Consider the following 23,043-nt stretch of genomic DNA (forward strand, 5'->3'; position numbering starts at 1 on the left):
GGAAGGAGTTGTGTCCCATCCACAGACTTGGACTGTAGAACACAGGGAGACTAGCTCTGCTTCATCCTCACTGCACAGCTGGCTTTTAGGCACCCAGTAAGATTTGTTTGCCTGTGATAATAACGTTCTCTGGATTGAGGCCAGGGTTTTGCAAAATTCACAAGCACCCATAAGATATTAAAAGTAAATGATGTATAATTGTTCAACAAGATTGCATTTTAAAACAGAATCACTATGGTCTTATAAAATAACTTCTACCTAAAGCAAGGTGTTATTCAGCAATACAAAACATTGCAAGGTGTTTTCAAGATGACTAAAACACTGACTTAAAATGACAAACCCTGATGTAACTTAGAAGAACCACAAGGAGTCCTCATAAGACTATTTTTTCTGTACTATTTACTCATTCAAATATTAATCTGGCCCATGCTGAAAACAATGCAATTTAACCATCTTAGATTTTGTCATATCAAAGACCTGTTGTTTGCAAGTAGTACTGCTGTTGGCATTAACTTCTCAAAGACTAATAGACCATTTTAATCCATCCTATACAGAAGCCATTTTAGTTTAAAGGTCTTCTTGGAATTCTGCATCCATTTTAATTCACCCAAAGACTGAACACTTTAAGTGTTGTTTAAAAGACTCAGAAGTTCCAGTAGCAATGGACAGTAGCTCTTCATTATTCTATGCCAAAACTGTATCTTTTTTAGGAAGAATAATTTGATTACTAATTAGAAGCTTAAAACCATATTTTGCCTTGTAGGTTTTCTATAGCTACTGATTTAAACACAGTTAAAAATACATCAGTAAACATTTTGGTGAAATCTTTCAGCACCTAGATCATTTTAATAACACAATAGATATATATGAAGACTAGGCTGTCTAACCTTTACAAATAAATACATGTATGAAAAGTTCTCAAGTATAGTCAGCAATAATACAGGATATTCATAATATTTTCTCAATGAAATTTCCACTGTTTCTTCAAATTCCTCTATAGATTAGTACAAAAGATACTAATAAAATGTAGGGTTATTATATCAAAATGACTTTATATATAATCTGATTCAAAGCATATTCCATACTTTCTCCATCAGACTTTTTAAAAAGTGTAATGGCAAAGTTTAAAAATATCAGAACACAGCAGAACTTTCTGAATAACGTTGAGCTAGCAAAATGCATCAAGGAAGTATTTTCAGGAATATTAAACTATGCTTTGCAAAACCAATAAACTGTGTGGCTTCCTACTAATAAAATGCAACAGAATATTGGCAATATAATAAAACCAATTGTTTTATTTAACTCCCCCCATCAAGGTGAGCCGCTGTAAAATATTTCTAACACACTCAGTTTGTCTGCATTCTCACATGAACTTATTAACTTACTTTGGAAGACGTAGAATCACACTCTTGGCAAATCCACCCATAGCCCGTCTGTTTGGGAGACTTTTTCAAGGGAGGGTCCAAACAACCAAAATGATAGCAGAGCCGACATTCATCACACCTACATTAGAAACAGATGCATTTCTTTAATATCCAGCATCAAAGCTATATAGAAAATCTATATTGCAAGGGTAAGCAGAAATATCAACACAACTGAATGCATGAACTCAAGAACTTTAGTTTATATTAAGGTTATTACTGGTAGCCAAAATATTAGTTTCAGCAGACAGGAGAGCTTCATGTGTGCAATTGTGGCCATGAGTACACAGCCGACTGGAAGATCTATCTTATCCGTCTGTCAATCTAAATATTAATTTGACTATAACATCACATTTTGTACAAGTTTGTGTAAAATATCAATTGCATTGTGGTGGTACAGTCTTTTAAAATTATTTTAAATAAAGCACACAGGCTACTGAACAAAGCTGGTTGTCAGATCAATTAATATATAGGGCAGCACACACAGGGTTTTGGATAAAGGCACAGGTACTTGTAACAAATCAAGTTTCAAACCAACCAGTCTATAATATCTGAACTTTTACAGATGTGTTGGCAGAAATATCCATACCTAGTTATATATGGAACTGAACTATTGCTAACAACGGGGATTAAATGAGTCATCACAAAATTGATTTCAATGGATCTTTTCTAAATATGACCAAGTATGGCTTCAACCCATAATTTGCAGTCTTAAAAATGTCAGTTTTTAGGCTTTTAAATATTTCATATTTTACATATAAATTCTACAAACAGAAAGCCAAATGCATCTGTCCTAGATATTCTTGCTGCAGATGTGGGCACTACATCCAAAGAAGTATTTCCTGTGCTTTTAAGAACATATTTGCATATGTGTTTTTATTAATTAATGAACATGAATTTTCAAAATAGGTTTCTTCATCTAAGGAAATATCAGAGCAAACTAGCTTAATGCTGTAAGTCAAAAGGTTCTAAATGTGGATTTGCTTTTATACCATTACCACAGATGCATTTAAAATTGCATTTATACACTGATTTTTACCATTTTATATTATGAAAAGCAAAATGTGAGAGACAGTGTTTGCAAATAATCGTTAACAGCATAACTCAGCATTGGGGGGGAGGGGTTGCTGCTGAAAAAGTATTTGCTTCTGAAGCAAAAAACACTAAGAGAAACATTTGCTTATCCTTAGTGAGAATAATTCTAAAGATTTTTGACCAAGTGGGTATATGGGACAGCTGCCATAATGTAACTGTGATCAGTAAGTACATAATTCTAAACTGTCAGCAGGTCCTTGTTTTTGTTTTTAAGCTGATGGGTTTTTTTTTTCCTGTGTATACATTCTGGTTATGAGAAAGCTGTAATTATTCATTAGAGGTACCATTCTAAAGAAAAAGTGCCATGTATAACTCAAAAGTGGAACATACTACAGAGGATAACATAATCCCAAAGTGTGATTAGCCCACATGAATGTTTTCCTTAGCTCTAAACAAAGGAACCCACCCAAATCTTGGAGGAGGAGATCTACTAAGGGTCATGGTGCAATTGCACAACATAAAACAAAATGTTTTCAGTTTTTGTGGGTTCTGATGCCATCATAAAGGTGCCAGGCATAGGAATGAAAACCCTACACATAGGAATAAAACCCTACACATCAGAATGAAAACCCTAAAAAACATTCCTTTTATAGCACAGAAATTCCCCTTCCTTAAAAAGTTAGTCCAGAAATGCTGGAGAAAAATTATATATTTGCAGTCTTAATTGTCAATACAAAGCTGCTTTTGATACCATGATAGAAAGAGAGACAATTTTAAAATATTTTAAATAAATAGAAATTTACATATATAACTACATTTCACAATACAGGTAATATGTAAAAGGGAAGATGGAAAATGATTTTACATTCAAAATAATCAATATTCAAAGTAATCTACATTATTTCAACAGTACATGCAAAAGTACAGAACAATGTAGGAAAATGAATCACTGCATATAATCAAGCTTTGAAAAGGCACTTATAAATCAAATGCATTCTTAGCTTAATAGTCTTCAGGAAATTTCTGAATCAAAAATCTCAGGATACTTGATCTATATCAAGTTGAAGATTTCAAAACCACTGAAGCCAGTTTTTCAACTTATTAAAATTATTAGTCTGTTTTCAGGTTCCATTTTTGTATTTCCCAATGTAGTGCCAACTTGCTCCTTTTTATAAGCTGTAGAACACATTTAAAGCAAACAAAAAGCAAGTAGAGATAAAGAGATTGGGAACAGATACCAGGAATGTTATCCCCCCACACACACCTGGACCCCAATGTAGTGAAAATGCATATTTTCTTTTCTCACTGTCTCTGGTCAGACCAGTTTTTGAAGCCCCCCAAACACACTGAAACCCTTTGTCCTCAAAATAATGTCTCTATCATACTACCTTCAGCCTTCATAGGTGTGGTTCACACTTAACCACTGCAGTCTAATAAACCATAAATGTTGTGCCTTCATGCTCCTTCCACCTACTCCCTTCTATGCCGTAAAACAGGACTTCTAATACTGGAATAATGCAATTTAATTTCTAGTATATATCAGAATCAGAAACTTTTTTGTAGACAGAAATCACAGTATTTATCAAAAGATTAAACCTATTCCCCAAGCCACTCTGAGCTTCTACATTGTCCAGCACTAATTGTTAGAGGGAATATAAAGTCAGTGTATGAATTAATCCCCTTTCCACCATCTCACAATAACTGTGCTCTAAAACAAGCCATGTCAATCATTTATGCAATTGATAGTGTTTGCTTTACATAGGATCAGAGAGGCCACACTGTGTTAATTATTGTTTTGAAGGCTCTAGACTGGAGGGGCAGCTCTATTCAGCTAAAACTAGGAGAAATTGGGTGTCATACTTCTGGATTTCATTTAGAGATACCCTACCTTTTCTGCTATTACTGGATCTTTGTGGTTGAAACAACCAATACAGCAAGTTAAAAAAAAGGTGTCATCCTGCTTGTTGGATGAAGACGTGTACAAATGACAACTGTAGTAACTCTATGTCATGACATGACCTACATGGCTGAGGGGAATGCACACCAAAGGTTCTGATCATAAATGTCTAAACTAGGCAATTTTGTTTCTCGCAGATAAGTTCAAATCCTTCTCTGATCATGTTCACCACAAGGTTAGGCAGGATAACCTGTTTCCGATACTGAAACTAGACTGATTGAGCAAGTGGCATTCCTTATCCAAAGCACATTTGCTAATAAAAGTAAGTGCTAAAATCAGGCTGCTAAATTTAAGCTGTGTTTCTTGTCATAAAAAATGAAGAATAAATTCATACAATTCCAAAAAAAGTTCAAAAATTAAAACAAAATAGCTCAGTTCCAATATAAAGATAACACAGATATATCTGGATTATCATGTGTAAGGTAGCATGCAATTGTTCCTGCTGCAAACAGGAATAGCTAAGCAGATCTACTGCCTGGGAATTTTTTGGCATTACTTGCTAATTAGGAATTCCTGCTTCTTTCTCCACTGATAAATCAAAGAATACAGAATCAAATTGTGGGTTCTTTCTTTGGCTTGCCAGGGAAGAGAAATCCAAAATTCCTAGTTTGTATTTAACACTAACTGCATCATGGATGAAAGGCACATGATTTAGGTACGATAAAAAGATAAAGACTCAGGTCACTGAATGTGAACTGAGCCCGTATGTGGCTGAGTGACAGTTAACATAGGAACATACCATACCACTACAAATCAAAATTAAATCTTCCATCCAGGCCAAGTTAACCAACAAAGTATAGTTCTAGTTTTAAATGGCAAATAAAAAAAGAAAGGAAAAATGCTGAGAAATCTTGGCTATTTTTGTCACAACCAGAATGGGAAGTTAAATATATATATTAAAAATATTGGAGCTTACAATTTTTTTTCACAATGAAAATACAGAATTAAGGTCAAGTATCTTGGCACAGCAAGAGAAGTTGATTAGATACTTCCATACCTGAAACACGTCTGGTTTGTTCTTTAATAAAGTGATCTCCATCTGCTCATGCCCTTGGAAATCTTTCAGTAGTTCAGCTTGCTGTGTTCAAACTCTACATAACTCTGTATTTTCCTGTTCATAATTAGTTAATTATGCTTTAATCAATACTGAAGATCCTGATTTTACAATGTAAATAAGATAAATGAGATAATGGCCGAGGGTCAATCTCATTCTATTTACAAGGCCTAGCACGAACGTCCAATTTCATTACATTGCGCCAACCTGCACAGGAGGAAGTCTTATCAGTTGGCCTGCAGAAGTCTCAGAATGAACGAGGTGGTGGGGGTGGGGGGAGAAGAAAGACCTGGGGTTGTTTAACCAAGTTGTTGATGAAAAATGTGCTGATAGTTTGTGTATTTGTAAGTCACTGTAACGATTTATATTTACATTAATAAAATAGTTGCTTTAAAAGTCTTTATTATTAAGTTACTTTCTAAAGACAACTTCACAAATATTGCTTTGGAAACAGCAAACCAAACCACACCACACCCTTTTCTCTTATGTATATATTCTTTGTACGTTGTGCACAAACAGCTCCAGCTAAGTTTTCTGGAACTGCAGACTCATCCATCAGCCAGAACACCAAGGGCTGCACCCTCCACCTCCCAGGAAAAACATATCACAACAAAACCCCAAACACACGCCAGAGAAGGATCAGCTACAGGGAACTTGTTTTGCCCTTCCTGCTAGAAAGAATACTTGTAAGGACTTTGAAACTAAAAACTGGTGCTGAGTTTCACTTTCCCCCACTCCTTCGTCACATTCCTTTTCCCTTTTGTGTTGTGTCTTTTAGACTGTAGGCCTAAAGAAAGGAACTTTCTGATTATTTTTGCAAGCTACTCTGGGAGTGTTTATTGGCTGAAGAGCAGTGTAAAAATGCTGTAACTAAGACCAGTGAATGATCCACAAAAAGTATGACTAAATAAATGCTGAATACATATGGGAGTGCTATATTACAGATATATCAGAATTATTTGATTGTAATCCACTTTTTTAATGAAGAAAATGGCACTCAATGGGGCTTATAATATAATTAAGATATACAACACTGCCACCATAATGGAACAACACATTAGTGCCTTGTACAAACCTGGGAATCCTTTAACAGTCCCAGTTGACCCAATTCAGGATTTTGTGCCACCATAAAGATTATGGGCAAGGACTCTCCTAAAATAAGTAACAAGAAGTAGATCCTTTAGGCAGCAGAACCCAAAAGGGGTATCATTTCATTTCACAAACCCCACATCTCCATGTATCCGTAAAAATAGTATAAACTACAGTGCAATGATAAAGGTGGGACTATTTTTTTCTGCTTTTGACCTTTTTGGTTCAGGTCAAAAGCTGGTATTGAGATATAAACTAGAAATACATAATTTATATCTTATGTAAAACTACTCCACTGTTGCTATTTTGATACAGAAGATTAATTCAGTCATTAAACAAGTGTCCTCTCTTAGGTTGATCATTTCTAGACCAGTTCTTCAATTTTAAACATGTCCTGATAAGACCTCTCCAATCTACCATGGTATTTTAATATTTGCAAATGCAGCATTTTTAAAGCCTATGCCCATCCAGTAACAAGCTACTCCACAGGCCCACTATGACCTAATTAAGTTCAAAGTACCAGTAATGACACAGGTCAGATTGCCACTATAATGGACAGAACTCTGGTGTGAAATCCAAGCATATTACTATATCTCAACATAGTTCAATAGTGCTTTTTAAAGGTCTTATTAGTATATCAACAAATTCAATTTTGTTTTAAGAGGAAATAACTGCAACCACATGGCCTGTTGGGGAATAAGATAGAGCAAGCATTAACTAGATAGCTGGGATCTGAGTTAAAACTGGCTAGGACCTTTATTAACTCTAGTTTACATGGTTTTGGAGTGGCACAGGACCAAGTTCCAATCAGCAGCAGACTGTCATTCAATTCTGCCTACCTCCTGGGGTGATACTGGGGGTGTGGCCTTGGTTCTACTGCAACATGCACCAATTAAGTGGGCCTCGCTTGTCATCTAAGTGTGTGCCTGGTCAGCCAGCCTCTGCACTGTGCTATAGCCTTTGTGACCCCTCTCCAAGATGGCTTATGGGAAGCAAGGTTCCACAACTCCTACTTCCCTGCAAAATGAATCTGGCTCAACACCCTCAGTACCCAGACCAAGAGGTTATGACAGAAATAATAAACATGCAACACAATAAACAAATGTATTGCTATAAGGTAGACATAAATTCCAGAATGCCTGACCCATTTAGGCTGTTGAATAACATTATTTTCCAGGGCCACCAACTGGTGGATAACCTCTGTCTACAGCAAGAGAAAACACAGTAATCACTTGGCGGGTGTCTGGAGAAACCCATGATGACAATGGATGAACAGTTTTTCTGCAGAACTGCTCCAGAGAATGTACAATAAAATACACCAAACCAGCATAGGCATGTAAACTTTAGATATATTTTGAAAACACTGCAGCTTGAATGTGATTGCTAGACTGAGGCATACAACTCAAAACACATTTGCTTTTCATGATAAATATAGTTTTAAAAACAATGTTAAGGAACTAATGATTATTGATTACTATCCAGTTATTTATTTAGAACATTATATTACAAAGGAATATATACTATTTAAACTCTACTTGCATAGAGTATAACATTATGGGGAGTATATTACTTCTTTTAAAAAGAAGTTTTTTGAAACTTTTACACAAGCAAACATGTAAAGAACACGCATTTCTTAAATAAGTATAACATTCAAACATAGGATAATTTATACCAATATTTCTTTCCAATCATAGGCAATTCTTTGAGGCAACTAGCCTCTTTTTAGCTAATCTTAATATGCATATTTAAATCCTGAACCCATCTTAATAGCATATCTTGACAAAACGTTTATTTCAAACAGTGTAATGATGTTATCAAGTAAGTTTATTGGACATATCCAGAAATTATACAGCCTCTAGCCATGAGAATACACTAATTTATAATTTCCTGTTATTTTACACATCCTCTTATTATTCTATCTTCCATGTCTATATTTTGGTTATAAAATAGATTTTACCAGGAAATATATACCTTGTAAAATGCCCTCAAAATCTCCTTATTAACATATACTAACAATTTCTAATACCATGGCTGTGATCCAACAAAATAAGTGCACATAAGAAAACCTGTCCAAAGACAGATTTTTTTTTGACATTTCTTGTACTGCAGAAGAACCAAACTATCTTTCAGTTTAAAAGATAGCTTGTCTCTTCACCAATAAGAGCAGATCCAATGAATACTTCAAAGGAACTTAAGGGTTCTCTCCCCATGAATTCCTGTCTTTGTTGGATCGCAACACATATATTTTAATGTTACAGATACATATGCACAAACACCTTCTTTGAAACAAGGACCAAATTAAGTATTTAATATACTTTAGCTGTCAAGTGAATTATTTGAAAAATATACAAATCTTATGCTGAAACACAGAATGCTAACGTGCATTTTTTGTTTGGTAATACTACTTAACCAGCTTTCTGGCCAGAATATTAGAATTGTTACAGATTTGGAAGGAAACACTACTATCCAGCTTGCACAGCGCCAATGAGACAACCTCACAAGATATGGGTTTTCCTCTGTCACAACATAATCAGAGACAAATGTAAACTTGTGTTCACTCAATGAATCTTTAAGATAGAATGCTAATAACCATGAAATCAATTCTTCTATAGCAAAACTGTTATTCCATAATGAATATGTGAAATGTTTTACAGATATCTGATTGCCACTGTACTGAACATTTTTACAGAAATCAAGCCTTTTACATGTAGCTCCTAATCACATCTTATATATGAATTTGCTTATAAAGAGGCACAGAAAATAAAGCATCCAACAAATGACAAAGCATTGCTTTTCCCATTCAATAACATCACATAAACTATTTAATTCCCATAGGCTCCTGTCACTCTTCAGCGAGTCCAATTGCTGTACATCATCATTTGCCAAGAAATTGCAATGGGAGACAAAATTACTTAATAGAACAATTCAGACAAGACATTTATCCAGTATTTTCCAGCAATGCACATATCAAATGTGCCTGATTAGTGCAAAGAAAAAAAAATTCAAGTAAATTAACTGCCTTGTCGGTATAAGGAACATACCAATTGGTTACGTTCTACAAGGCCTGGCGAGCAAACTCAAGTTTTTGTCATAACTAGGAATACTGTAAAGATAATACTGTTTTCCTTTAGTTTGGGTCCTATTGAAAGTCTTATCCACAGCTTAAAAGCACATTTATAAAAGTGGTTTCCAGGACTGCGTCCGAGGATGAGTTGTGGCAGAGTAGTGTCTCATGAAGGGTATCTACACAGTAAAGTGATAAGAAAAAAAAGATTAACATTTACCATTCTTAGCAGTTCTATTGACTTATGAAACATTTCAACATCATAGCAGAATCAGACTGAAAAGAGACAATTTAGGATTAGTGCTACATTTCCAAGTGAATATGGAAGTGAATTAGCTGTTAAGTATCATCCATTTTTTCCTCATTCGCTGTGCTTAAAAAGAAACAAAAAAGAGAAAGAGAAGAAAAAGAGAAACTGCCATTTATGTGTGGAAAATGGAGAGTGGTGACCTTTTGGCTATAAAAGTTTTCATTTAAAACAGACACGATGATACAAAGAGACTAGGCTTCTCTTAATTAGACTTCTTAACTATATGGGAGGATATAGATGATTTACTTCAGGTGACCAATCAAGGAGAGTGGAAACTGTCTGACATTGTTAGGAAGCAATCGTTTTAAAACATTTAAAATATCACTGATAGCTTCTGATGAGTGAATTTTTTGGGTTTTGATCTATTAAGACTGCATAACTAAAAGACAGAACATGTTGCGTTGGTGGTAATTTTAATGTGCAGCTTTTATATGTCAGAAACTGCATATGCCAATTATTTTATTTTCACTTAATTCCATTAAGGTTTTTTATTATTATTTAAATCTTAATTCAACCACTGCAGGAAAACATTTGGAAAACGTACAAGAACTCTGATTAGATTTTGAGAGGAAAAAACCAACACGGTGTTGAACTGTGCATTCATGCTGTGATAGTTGCATCTGGTGCTTTAATGCAGAAATTTCTAACAAAAGGAAAATAAAAGGCACTTACATATTTTATTTTTGACCTAGCAAGACTCAAGGCAGGAATCTGAAGAGTGTGGATAGCATACTTTAGAGTAAAAGAAAACTTGAATGATATTGCCATAGGTTTCAATGGATAATAGCATAGGCAAATCAGTTGAATTCATTTTATCTCTCCCTTGGAAAGATGACATATGAAAGGACTCCTAATCACATGCACTAAAGACTGAGTCTTCTACTTATTAAGAAGGGACTAATTATGAAATGTTACAAAATAAAGGCCAGTAGGGAATGGTTGTATGCTGGTATTCCATAGCCAAGAAACATATAAGAAAGGTGTTTTTTTTAAATGGAACAATGACCAAAGAGAACAATTAGTGCATATTTACAGTGAAAGTAAATTGATTAAAGAACCAACTGAACATACAGAACTGTGAGATCTTTCTCAGTAGTACAACTTTTCTTCTTTAACTCACAAAGTTGCCAAAGTGTGAACACAGTTTGTAGGTGCATTTATTTGATATTTAGTCCTTGATTTATGCCATCAAAATCCACAAAAAGGTATTATTCATTCTGAATAAATTTGTGAATACAAATAGAATAAATTCAGCTTGGCATGTACAACACTGTTTGATTTTTAAGATTTCCTTTTTGCACATTCTGTCACAACCAAGATCCCTGATACTATCATGTGAATTTTGACACTGACAATGTGGAGTAACCTGATGAGACATAAATGCCAATAAGCCATCAGTCATTTAAAATAGGTTACTGATTGACTGATTTCTTTTAGACATAAAGAAAGCCATGTTTGTTTACTGTTATGCATATTTCCATTCATAAGCTACCTCTCTGATTCTATGTACAGAGAGCATTTACAGTCCTCCTGCATCTCCTTTCAATGAAAATGAGCACAGGAGGCAAACATTAATGTATTAACTGTTCCCTTACTGACTGCAGTCAAGTTCAGTGGATTAGCCCCACTGGATTCTAGTTGAATTAAATTACTGATTGCAATTTATTAGTTAAACAGAAAAACTGTCCTTGAAAACATTTTGGAAACTGCAGCTAATGTGGAGTTCCGTTGACAGAATTGTGACTGGTTTATCCATGTGGTTCCTTAGTGCTTCTGATGGAATAACATTAGCTGCTTGCTTATTTATTTTATTTAAAGCTTTTATATCCTGCCCTTCACAGTGTCTCAGGGTGGTATTTGATTCCCATCCCAATTAAAGCCCTCAGCTGGGGTAGGCACCTTCTAGATGTGTTGTAGTTCAAAACATCTAGCAGACAACAAGTTGCCTATCCTTACCCAAAATGCCTGGACCTAAATATCTGATAGAGTTCCTCCTTGCATACAAACCTGCCAGGCTATTAAGATTATCAAGATGAGGTTACACCCCCAAGTTCCATCTGTAGGAGATGAACATTATACTTCTTTTTCATGGTGGCACCTTCAGTTTGGAATACCTTCAATACATTGTATTTCTTTTCTCTTTCAGCTGGTAATTTTTTTAAAAAAAATAGTCCTCATGTGCTATTATGTATCTGGATTTTTTTAAAAAATGCATGCCACCCTAAGATCCGCATCTGGATAAAGGCACAATTTACTCTTTTTAAAATGGAATAAATGAAAACAAGGAAAAATCAGTACTTCTTCGCTAAAGTACCAGATTATAAGAATGAAGCCATTTGACAATAAAAGCCTTTTGGCCTGATTTTTATTATATCAGATTATGTAAGAATAGCAAAATGGAAGTATGCTACCAAAGAAACACTAGTGAGTAGAAAATGTTTAAGCAAGCAGTAACAGCTTTAAATCATTTCGCAAAGATAATTACATCACAGGAACACAAGTTTACATATGCAATGTACAAAACATACAACTCTACAAGTGAAATAGATTCAATTTTATCCTGTTATGAGCTTTCTAAGATCCTTTCCTTCATTCTTGCCTACCTTACTAATTCATACGTTCTAGAACGTATGTTTTCTATTTTGGCTATAAGAGTGTTTAAGTTATTATTCAGGCATCTAGTTGATACAGTAATTTGGGGGATTTTGAGAACTGTTACTTTTTGTTTTAGGATTTTACTGAACATTGATTTAAACATGAGAATTATAGCACCAATAAATAAAGAAATACCATGAGGTTTTGATGCTTGAAATAGCCTCACTTTGCAGTCTTTCCCCTCCATATGATGTGCTGATTAAAAAGCCTAGAATGCATAGTCACTGAGCCTTTTATAACAACTGCTTTATTTAAAAAAATTTACCATGCCGTTCAGCTAAGATGACTCTTATAGTAATGGAGCCGTGAAGAAGAAAGAATATTTACAGCTTCTGGCAGTTCGCACATTAGAAACTTCCTACAATTAATCTCCAGAGAGTTCTAGTATCATGGACATGATTATCAGATTAGGACTGCAAGGGTGAATAATATAGTATTTCCAGGCAAGGGTACTGTAGCAGTAGAAATGCATACATTATCTGTGCTGAGACGCTCCACTTTGCCCTTCTGTTTGATGTAGTTATTTTCTATCATGCATACACAAAATGAAAAGGAACATTTGTAGCAGAAGACAACTGTCTGAATTAATATTTACTGTGTAAAGGAGAATTGCACTAGTAGTATACATGAGATTGGCCGTATATTTAATGCCAACTAATGCGTCAAAGTTTCTTATCATACAGAATGGACCCTAAAAATTACTATTGTGTTTGTTTACCTATAGCTGTGATAAGATTGTATTCTGTTCACATAATACATCTCCACCATGAACTAACGAGATCCATGATTTGTTTTTCTGAAGTGATAAAATGAAGCCATTACGACAACTACAAGAAAATCTCTTATTCTTTTCCCAAAATAACATTGATGTTTGTGATAGGCATCCTAGATTTTCAGAAAATTCTTAAATCTCCACTTCATTTACCCATTAGAAGGGATGCCATTAGGGCTATATCCATCTGTTGCACTTGTTTCTCAGTTTTTTTCTATATATGATCTAACTTCATCTAATGATAATTCTCCACCTGTATATAACTTAGAAAAATATAAAATATTCCTAATTTATCTTGTTATATTACACTTTTTCTCATTCTTGTCCCTATTTCAAGTAGCTGCCCTCCCTATCATTATTTTCCCAAACTTCCTTTAACTCATTCTCCATTTTATCTACTATATCCCTATATGTAATGTATTTCTATCCATCATCCATCTTTTACTTTCTTTATAATCACATTTCATTCTAAAATCTGTATTTACCCGTTCCTCCTCCTCCTCACTACTACTACTACTACATTATAATGAGATCCTGTGTGGTATAGTAGTTAAGAGTGCAGGTCTGGGATTCAGGAGATCTGGGTTCTAGTCCCTACTCAGCCATGGAGCCAGCTGGGTGACTTTGGGCCAGTCACAGATTCAACCTAACCTACCTCCCAGAGTTTTTGTTGTGGGGATAGGACTGAAAGCAGGAGGAGAACTATGTAAGCTACTTTGAGTCCTTTAACAAAGAAAAAGGTGGTTTATAAATTTAATAAATAAATAAAAATTCCCCTCTTTTTCAAAAGCAGTTAGTCATGTGGTATGATAAAGGGTTATGGAAGAAAGACATGATGAAAGTCTGCTGGGCTTAGAGATCTAATATCCAGTTACTTTAGACTCTGATAAGAAAGTATGCATTCTCTAGTTTCAATTACCAGTTTAAATTACTGGTATACCAGGCAGATGTTCCCATAAAAGTAAACAAAATTCAGCTAATAGTATTCCTTAGCCAAGAGTATACACATTTCCAATCAATAGGACGACTACCATCTGACTGTGTGTTTGTGGTATGAGAGGCTGTGAAGAATCATTTACAGTGAACCTACTCACAATGTATCTGCAATAAAATGAACCCCTCCTCTAATTTAGGCTTTGTTTTGGTTCTGTATATATTTTGAAGTAATTTGTACAGTTTTTCAAACTTGTTTGGAAGAGTTTTCTCTTGGCTGATGGACTGAGGGAGTTCTTTACTTCACATTCTGACCTAAAGTCATCTTCTGCAACTGCTACTATCAGTGTTTATATATTTAAAATTTTAATACTTTAAGATCACTAGTTAATCCAATGTTGGTCTTCTGCAAAAAGGGAAAAACCCTTCTCTGACATTTCCATCAATAACATGCAGCAATGGGGATGGTGGAAATTTATCCTGACAAGTGTCAGGCTCCCTTTCCTTCGCTGTATAATTTTTGTCATGGAAATGCCTTTTTCTCATTTTTAGAATTGCTGAGATCAATTTCTGACAGCTCCCACATGGGATCTCTGACTTCTGGTGGTCTGTAGCTTTTCTACTATATTGTCATCTGTCACATATGGAGACCAACAGCCATGTAAGTATTTCCCGAGAAATATTTTTATTAGAACAGATCTTTTTTCACATCGGTCTGTCTGTTTTTCTGCTCCTATTGAACACTCAATAGCTGCTTCCACTGTGGTACCTTTGTTACACTGAGAGGTAATCTCGTGCTTATTTGTTTTTCCCCCTCTCCCTACAATGTTTGTCAGAACGTATTTGATCAAATTATATGTATACTGAACACAATTTGCTAGCTCATTCTATTTTTATAAGCATGCACTATTAAAAGATGTATATGACCCACAAACTTTGATCAAGTATCCAGAACTGGAAAGGATGAAAATAAGTCCAAAAAAAAGGGTATATGTGAACATCTTCTCTGCATCTTGGTCTCTAAATACAAACATGTAAAGCAATGTGACACAATCTGTCAAATAGTTCTATATTAAGAAAATTTACCCTGATATCTATAGCAGAAACCACCATGATTAAACAAGAGAGATGACATTATTCTTAACATGAATAATGTTAACTGGTAATGGAACTGAACTGGAACTGAACTGGTAATGGGGGTAAATGTGGACCTGTTGGTTTCCTAGACTTCTCAGATTCTTTAGATACCTTCAGCTATGTTATCTTTCTGGACTGCTGGATTGTTTGCAATGTGGGCATTGTGTTATGGCAGCCCTGGCATGTCCTGGAAAGCGGATTTCAAACAATATTACTGAGGTACTATTATTTAACTCTACAGCTTACAGAGTTCCATCTTGTTCTCTTGGCTCCTTAGCAACTACATGAAACTGCTGAGGAAGATCATCCAATATCTTGATGATACTCAGCTCTCATGTGGACATAGAAGCTTAGGCATGATTCGGGCCAGGTAGAAGTAGTCCTGCTTAGTAGGTCTGTCAAACTGGTTTTAAATGAGGTAATTAATTAATCATCCTATTAATTTTTCATATTTTAGGACAGTTATGCAACACAGGATTGTCTAATGATGTTCCTCACTGGTGGTGATCTAAAGCCTAGGTGGAGTTCTTACCCTGTTCTCTGTAAGCCTTCCCCTGAACCCGTGAGACTCATAAGAACCTTGTTCTAGTTTCACTTGCACTTATAACTACACTCACATCAGTTGGGAGAAAACTTACAAATGAAATATAAAAGAAAATGCAGCTTGCTTAATCATTAGCTCATAGGGTGCAGAAGCTTTCCCTAAGTATGTCCCAAAAACAGCTAACAATCTTAGCAGAACCCTTCTGGTTTAGTGGAAACCCTGAGAGGTTTTTCCCCCCACAGCTCTGTCCCAACTGCAATTGGTTTCTAAGACTTGGACGCCGTCCCCCACAAGTGCAATTTTTCTAACTGTCTTGCCAAAACATTCTTTCTGACTGAGCATGCACATTCTAAAAAAGAAAATCAAGACTGATGGAAATTCAGCTCAGCTCTAGATTTGATTCAAGGAACATTGCTCACAAAGATCAGAGACATATCGTTCTAAAGAAATAAACATGATGGTTTTCTAATGGGTTAATGGCTACTCTCGGCTACTTAGGTGAAAGTTCATTTACCATTACCTACACTGAAATATTCAATTTTTGTAAATAGTTACTGAATCCAGTGAAACATGCTGGTTGATTAGAAACTATTTTGACAATCATTTAAATGCACTACAGTTACTTATTATGATAATATTAAAGTACAAAAAAGCTTGGTTTCATCTCTGAAGCATAAAACTGAATTATGAACACTTTCAATAAAACTTTAAAAAATCACTAAAATCATCATTATACTTATTAACTCTCATTATTTTATGAGCAGACTTACCCTGCAGCAACACACAAGCAAAAGGTAGTTACTAGAAAGTTACCAAAATTGAAAAGCATGTACATGTTGAAGCATTTCTTTTATGCCAAACACTGGGCTAAAGGAGGGATGTTAAGAGGATCCACAGTAGCAGGCAAGCAGGCAGGCAGGCAGGCAGGCAAAGATGAGAGGAAATGCCAGTGGCAATTAAAAAAAGACTAGGCTATCACATAGACAAAACCACACACTGGCTTTGGCCTCTCCTGGAAATATTAATAATCCTGAAAGATAATGGGGAACCAGTGGGCTGCCAGGGAAGGTTGGAGCAGGTACAGCTATGCTAAGAAGCAGCTTTCCTCAACCCAGTACCCTCCAGAAGTTATGGACTTCAACTCCCATCAGCCCCAGCCAGTACAGCTAATGGTTAAGAAGCTGTAGTCTAAAACTTTTGGCTGCTAAAGTAGATTAGGGTTCTTGAACTGAACAAAGCTTCCCCCAGTGGTTGTGGAGCTGGCTATCCCGACTGAACTGAAGCCTTGTTTACTCTTCAGTTTGGGGTAGTTTGGTGCTGAAGCTTGAGCTCCAGCTTGAGCTTTTTGCAGACTTATGTCAGGTACTCCTTGGAACCTGAGCTTTGTTTTGCTTTAGCAGAACTGAATTGTGCCTTCCTGAAAATTGAATTCTAAATCACTTAAGACATACAGAAACTTGAGTAACTTTGCATTACTTTGCTATGTCTTGCAGGAATCCAAGCTCTGGTGTAGACTGCATACCTCTGGTCTCAACTTTCAACTAGCTGAGATCACCACCTGAGACTAACATAAACTTGGGGTTCTCTGCTATCCCTTCCTCCTTCCACCTGCAGCTTCAAATGAACCAACAGAAAGTGACCTACTATGTGGACCTGACCTACTATTAAGACCTAGAGACTTCTGGTATATATACATGCAATATGCAAATTATGCAAGGATTCAACTAGATGCAGCGTTTCTTATTTCATAAATCAATGAATGCAATCAATTTTTATGCAGAGATATTCATGTTGATTTTTAGTAGCATGGGAGAGTGAAATGGGCAAGGAGGAAAACATTGTTTTACAGTAAATCTTTCTTATCAATATTCATTATCTTTTAAAATGATTAAAACTATAACATTAGGAAAGGCAATATTCATGGAATTTTATCTGCCTATCAACTAGCTTTCAATCCCCAGTAGAAGCACATGGTTATTCCAAACTTGCTGAGTTGGGGCTCTTCAGGAATAGGAAATTAGAGGAAATTGCCTGTCCCCCTTTTCTCAGGTTTAGACCACTAACTTACTTAACTTTTGACCACTGACTTACTGATCCAAGAAAAAAGAAAAAAAATCAGATACAGGTGGCAGGTATTATGTGCTATCAGTGACAGGTATTATGCAGATACAGGAAAGTTACTGTCAGCAGACAACTGTCCCAATTAAATAAATTATACGTGCATGAACATGAACTGAACACTTAAGCAAAGCTGAAAACAGTAAAGCCCCTCTTACCTTCCACTTCACAAATGCTTACTTTATATATAGACACTTTTCTGAAAATTACAAATACAGACCATCATATAATATGGATAAGAAATGTGCCTGGACAATTAGCCTACCAAGAACACTCCAACTGGCGTTGATATTTTCCCTGCTGCATGTCAGAAATATTAGTTAATCTAGTCTTGGGTGAAACTAATGTTAGACCATGCCCTGCTCCAGAGGAAACTATGGTTTGTGTCATTGAGTCAGACAAGAAGCAGTGAAGTCAGGCCCATATATACTATATTGTACTATAGAATGTTAACTGTGAACTATATTGCAGCCTGTTAACTGTGGATTTTTATTGGAACTATAAAGGCTAATTGTTAGAATAGCCACAATAAACATTTTTATTGAGACTGGTACCTTGGTTATGAGACATCAGATTTTGACAATCAGTCATGAGGGTTAGAAGAGTTAGAAAGAATAAATTGAGCTATCTAGATTCCAAGACATCTTCCAAAAAGATGCATTCTAACAATATACCAATGGAAACCCTATTCCAACAATAGAATCCATAAACCCTATTCCAACAATAGAATCCAATAGTATTCCCTACCTGATATTAGAATTGTCTGAGGGAGACAGCAGGCATGACCCTTTTCATCACCTGTCTCTGAAGCTCTCCATGGAATGTTTCTCAATAAAAGAAAGCTCTATTCACATGGACTCCTTATGTGAGTGGGAAACCAGGAAAACTGGATGGGGAATCTACACAAGTAGAGCTGGTACTTCACAGAAGACTTTCAGTCTTCAAATTATGAATGGTTGCAAGAAAGGTGAAATGGGAGAGGAAGCGTCAATGGGCTTTTCTGTGCTTTCCGTTCAATTGCAAGGGGGAAGAAGAAAACCAAACAGGACTACAGATACAAAAAGAACTGTAAAACAAAAGAAGGATCTGCCATCAGCTGTTAGAAATTAATTTGAAGCTACTAAAATACATTGTAAGGGGGTACTTTTTTCAGAAAATTCTCCCTCCCATGAATATAATTTTAGAGCCAGATAAGCAAGTGTGCTTCATTAAACATGACTTTATGCTTTTGCAGTCCCCAAAAGTTATCCTCTTCTTTGTGATAGACAGTGGCCTTTCAGGATACCACATGTGCTACTACAATGCCTTCTTATAAAATAGCTTCTAATAATATACATCAGACAATAGGCACTATTGTCTGTAACTGCTAATTACTAAAGACCAGCTTCTGGCTTATTAATTTCTAGAAAAGAAAATAGACAATATAAATGAACCATAAAAAACTAAGGAGTTTGATACCATGACAGAAGACAGGTGTAATGTTTAAAAATACAGAAACAGAATAAAACAAACCCATTACCACTGGGGCTGCAGGTAAATCTTACATTTAGTAATTTTGCAATGTAGGATTCCTGTAGCAGAATTCAATATGCCTGGCCACTCATTCCTAACCCAACTTTTGTTTCTTTTTTAATGAAAAAAGGAAAGTCAGCAAAACAAAATGTCACCATTAAATCATTTGGCAGCATTTTGTGTCAAAACTGTAATGGAAAAGGCACACATCATAGGAAAGGTTACTGTTCTTTCAGAACATCTTTTCACTTGGTTCAGGGCTCATCCTTCTCCACAGCAGTGCAGGCACTACTGCTGTATGCTCTGCCCCAGCTTAATGTGGCAGATGAAGGATGATGGCATTTTCAGCAGACCACAGTGCAGTGATTTTAGTGGTTATCTGACTGAAACCGATGCTATGATTTAGAATAACTGCTCTGTTTATGTGCAGTGGTAAAAGTCACTTACTACACAATCTTACAATGTCAGCTCATTGTTTCTACTATATATTCCTTTAGCATGGTTTCATTATGGACACAGAAGTCAACAGGAACTACTTGCTACTTTTCCAGCTTTAAAGTTAAATATGCTATGTTCATCAGTTCATGACAGGATACAAGACATAAATACCATATGCAACTATCAACTATGATAGCATTGGTCTGAATATACCATGACTGTTTGTTATCTCAGATTTTCAATTCTGCTCTCAGTGCTACGTATCTTGCACAAGCACTCTCTGTTACATGTCCCAACACGTCATCACTGCAAGATATGTGCTAGAAGTGAGAATGATAGTGAATTAAAAAATAAAGACAATTTGAGTATAAATGGAGGATGAAATCAAACACAGGTATGAGTCAAGAATATTCAGGAACAGTGAAGGAAGCAAAGGAACACTATCCTTATTGAGTCCCCAGTGTGCCACCCAGTAGAGTTTTTTTGAATTACTGGGGATTATATGCTGGTCTGTAGGATTTTGTGGATCCATCAGAGGGCTGGCATATGTTCACAAGTCATTTCCAGGACAAAATATATTGCATCAACCAGAACTTAGATTCCAATGTTATAACAGATGAAATAAGTGAGAAGTGAGGTATCCAAGGCACAGACTTGTCTCCTTCTGTTGGATAAGTTTCAGCAGGTACAGCTTAAGAATGCTGACAAGGTGCCTGGATAGGTCTGAGCAGTCACTTCCATATTGCATCCTTGCCACTCTTGGCTTATTAACTCTAGTGGGGGAGTGCACAGGCAGCTGGGTCAGAGAAGTGATTGATGCCTGCTTGTGAAGGCAGGGGCCATTGGCTGCCTGAAACAGATGGTTTTGAGAATATTCCTAAAGAAATCCTCTGGGAACCCAGATTTTAACAACTAGATCAGTGGCAAATATTCTTTTTTTGTGTAAGGACCTTGAGCAACTCATTGACAATCAGCTCCAGATGCTCTTAGATGAGAACCATTTAGCTCTATTTTCCTCAGTATTCCTGCTGGATTTTTGCATGGAAACAGTCTTGGTTGCCCTGTATGATGTCCTCTGTTGGGAAAAAGCAGGTTGCCCCCTCCCCCATCAAATTATTTCTCCACTGAGCTCTTTGTGGCACCAACATATCATCTTTTCACCATCAAGTTAAAATGGTCCTCTACTTCCCAGCATTTGTCAATATTCTATGTTAGCTGAGTAATCAGGTCCTGGTATATTATTTTTTTTAAATAATTTTACTTGAAATTATAATCCTAAAGAACAAAGAAAAGACTAAAAACAACATCAATCAACAAAAACATTGGGCCTGCTGGGTCAGCCCCCACACCCTTCCTTTTCCCTTTAAAAACATATTTAAATCTTTGCGAAGTCCCATTTCTCTAGCCAATAATAAAAAGAGTCCCAAGTTTGATAGAAGTGGGTCCTGGTATATTATTGTAGCCATCTCAGCTGTTTTAAATCGTTTTTAAACTTTGTATGTTAACCTTTTTCATATTATGTTTTTGGTTTGTAATTTTTGTGAACTGCCCAGAGAACATTGGCTATTGGGCAGCATAGAAATGAAATGAATGCACAAAAGGTATTTATATCTAAACAAATAACTAAAGGGTTCACATAACAGGGCCCTGTCTCTTTTTACCAGTATATTTGTGCAAAGGAATTTTATCAGTGACAGGGCTGGTATACCATGGTATGCTTTCAGGTTATGAACTATTGTTTGTGGTTAGCAAACCATGGTTCATTTGCATGGCCAGGTTAGACAACACAACAACCCACATTTCAACAGCAATCCATTATTCTATGACAATCTACACTCAAACCTTATCATACTGTCCAAATTCAGTTTATGTCCATTATAGCTGTAATCTAAGAGCTACTAACTCACTGAGCATTTTACATTCAAAGAACTTTTCACAATCAACACTTGTAAATTACAAATTTCCAGGACATTCCACTAATTTTAGAACAAGAATTAGATACACAGTAATGTAAGCAAGCAAAAACATTCTACTTGCTAATATGGTTCAAATCTCATTCCCTCCCATCCCAGGAGCTAGCAGAAGCTTGAAACATGCTCAAATATCCCTTAATGTTATTTCATTATTTCATTTATTGTTATTTATTGTTCAGCAATATTCTTTCACAAGAACAAGAGACAATTCATATACTCTACATACAGAGATATCTACTCACAACTAAATTTTTCCTTTTGTGGTTGAAAATCATTTTCTCTTCCCTCCACTTTTTTTTTGGGGTGGGGGGGCAAACTGATACTTACAACAAAATAAATTAGGCAAAAAAGCAAAAAGGTGGTTATGATAGTAAGAGCTGGAATGCAAGCAGTAGGAACATGACTCTTATGAAATGCTCCACAAATAAAAAGACTGAGAGAAATAATAAAAAAGACCTTGGAGTGCCTGAGTGTTATTTATGCATTCACAACAATGCACACAAAGCTATCCTTATTAGGATACCTAATAATTCTGTAGTGTTTTGCTTTCCTGGAGGTACAATCCTATGGCCACTAGAAAGTGTCTGGCCAGCCATAAGAAAATTCAAATTCCAGTTCCAACCTTAGAAGCATACTGTAAGGTTTGGGACGCCAAATCTGGAGCACATTCTTTTTACCCTTGCAGCCAGAGTGTTCCTTTCCACACCAGCTGCACAAGAATGACCCCAGAGCTGGTGGTAGGAAGATGAGGAGGGAAGAAGTGAAAATCTCAGTCTGTCTTCCTTGCAAGCAGCTGCAAATGAGTCAGATGGAAAAAAAGCCAGCCATATAAGTATTTAGCACCTTTGCATCCACACTCCTCCTACCCACAACAGAATAATCACAATCCTCTAAGTCTGATGGGTTTCTATCAGCCACACTGGATCATGCTGTTGTTATTCATTTCTTTATTTTGTTTCCTGCTTGCAGGCTATAGTAAAATCCTTTACAGATCTCTGGCACCCTCAAATCGGGAGTTATAGAAACATGTG

At 35.9% G+C, this 23,043-nt stretch overlaps 1 protein-coding gene across 11 annotated transcripts in view; it reads right to left on the reverse strand.

The window, feature by feature from the left end:
* PHF14 (PHD finger protein 14) overlaps window positions 1–23,043 on the reverse strand; it is a 142,272-nt gene that overhangs the window by 47,252 nt on the left and 71,977 nt on the right. For 10 of the 11 annotated variants that reach the window (XR_006414542.1, XM_044428404.1, XM_044428407.1 and 7 more), the window contains one exon: window positions 1,386–1,503. Coding sequence is in view for 10 of the 11 variants with exons in the window: in XM_044428404.1 (XP_044284339.1) it covers window positions 1,386–1,503 (118 nt within the window). In the remaining variant the exon portion in view is untranslated. Of the gene's footprint in view, window positions 1–1,385; window positions 1,504–7,887; window positions 9,800–23,043 lie in introns of those variants that run through there. The other variant, XM_044428412.1, reaches the window with a different exon arrangement.

The sequence above is a fragment of the Varanus komodoensis genome, unplaced genomic scaffold, assembly GCF_004798865.1.
Source record: "Varanus komodoensis strain SLA01 unplaced genomic scaffold, ASM479886v1 scaffold2, whole genome shotgun sequence".
Classification (NCBI taxonomy): Eukaryota; Metazoa; Chordata; class Lepidosauria; order Squamata; family Varanidae; genus Varanus; species Varanus komodoensis.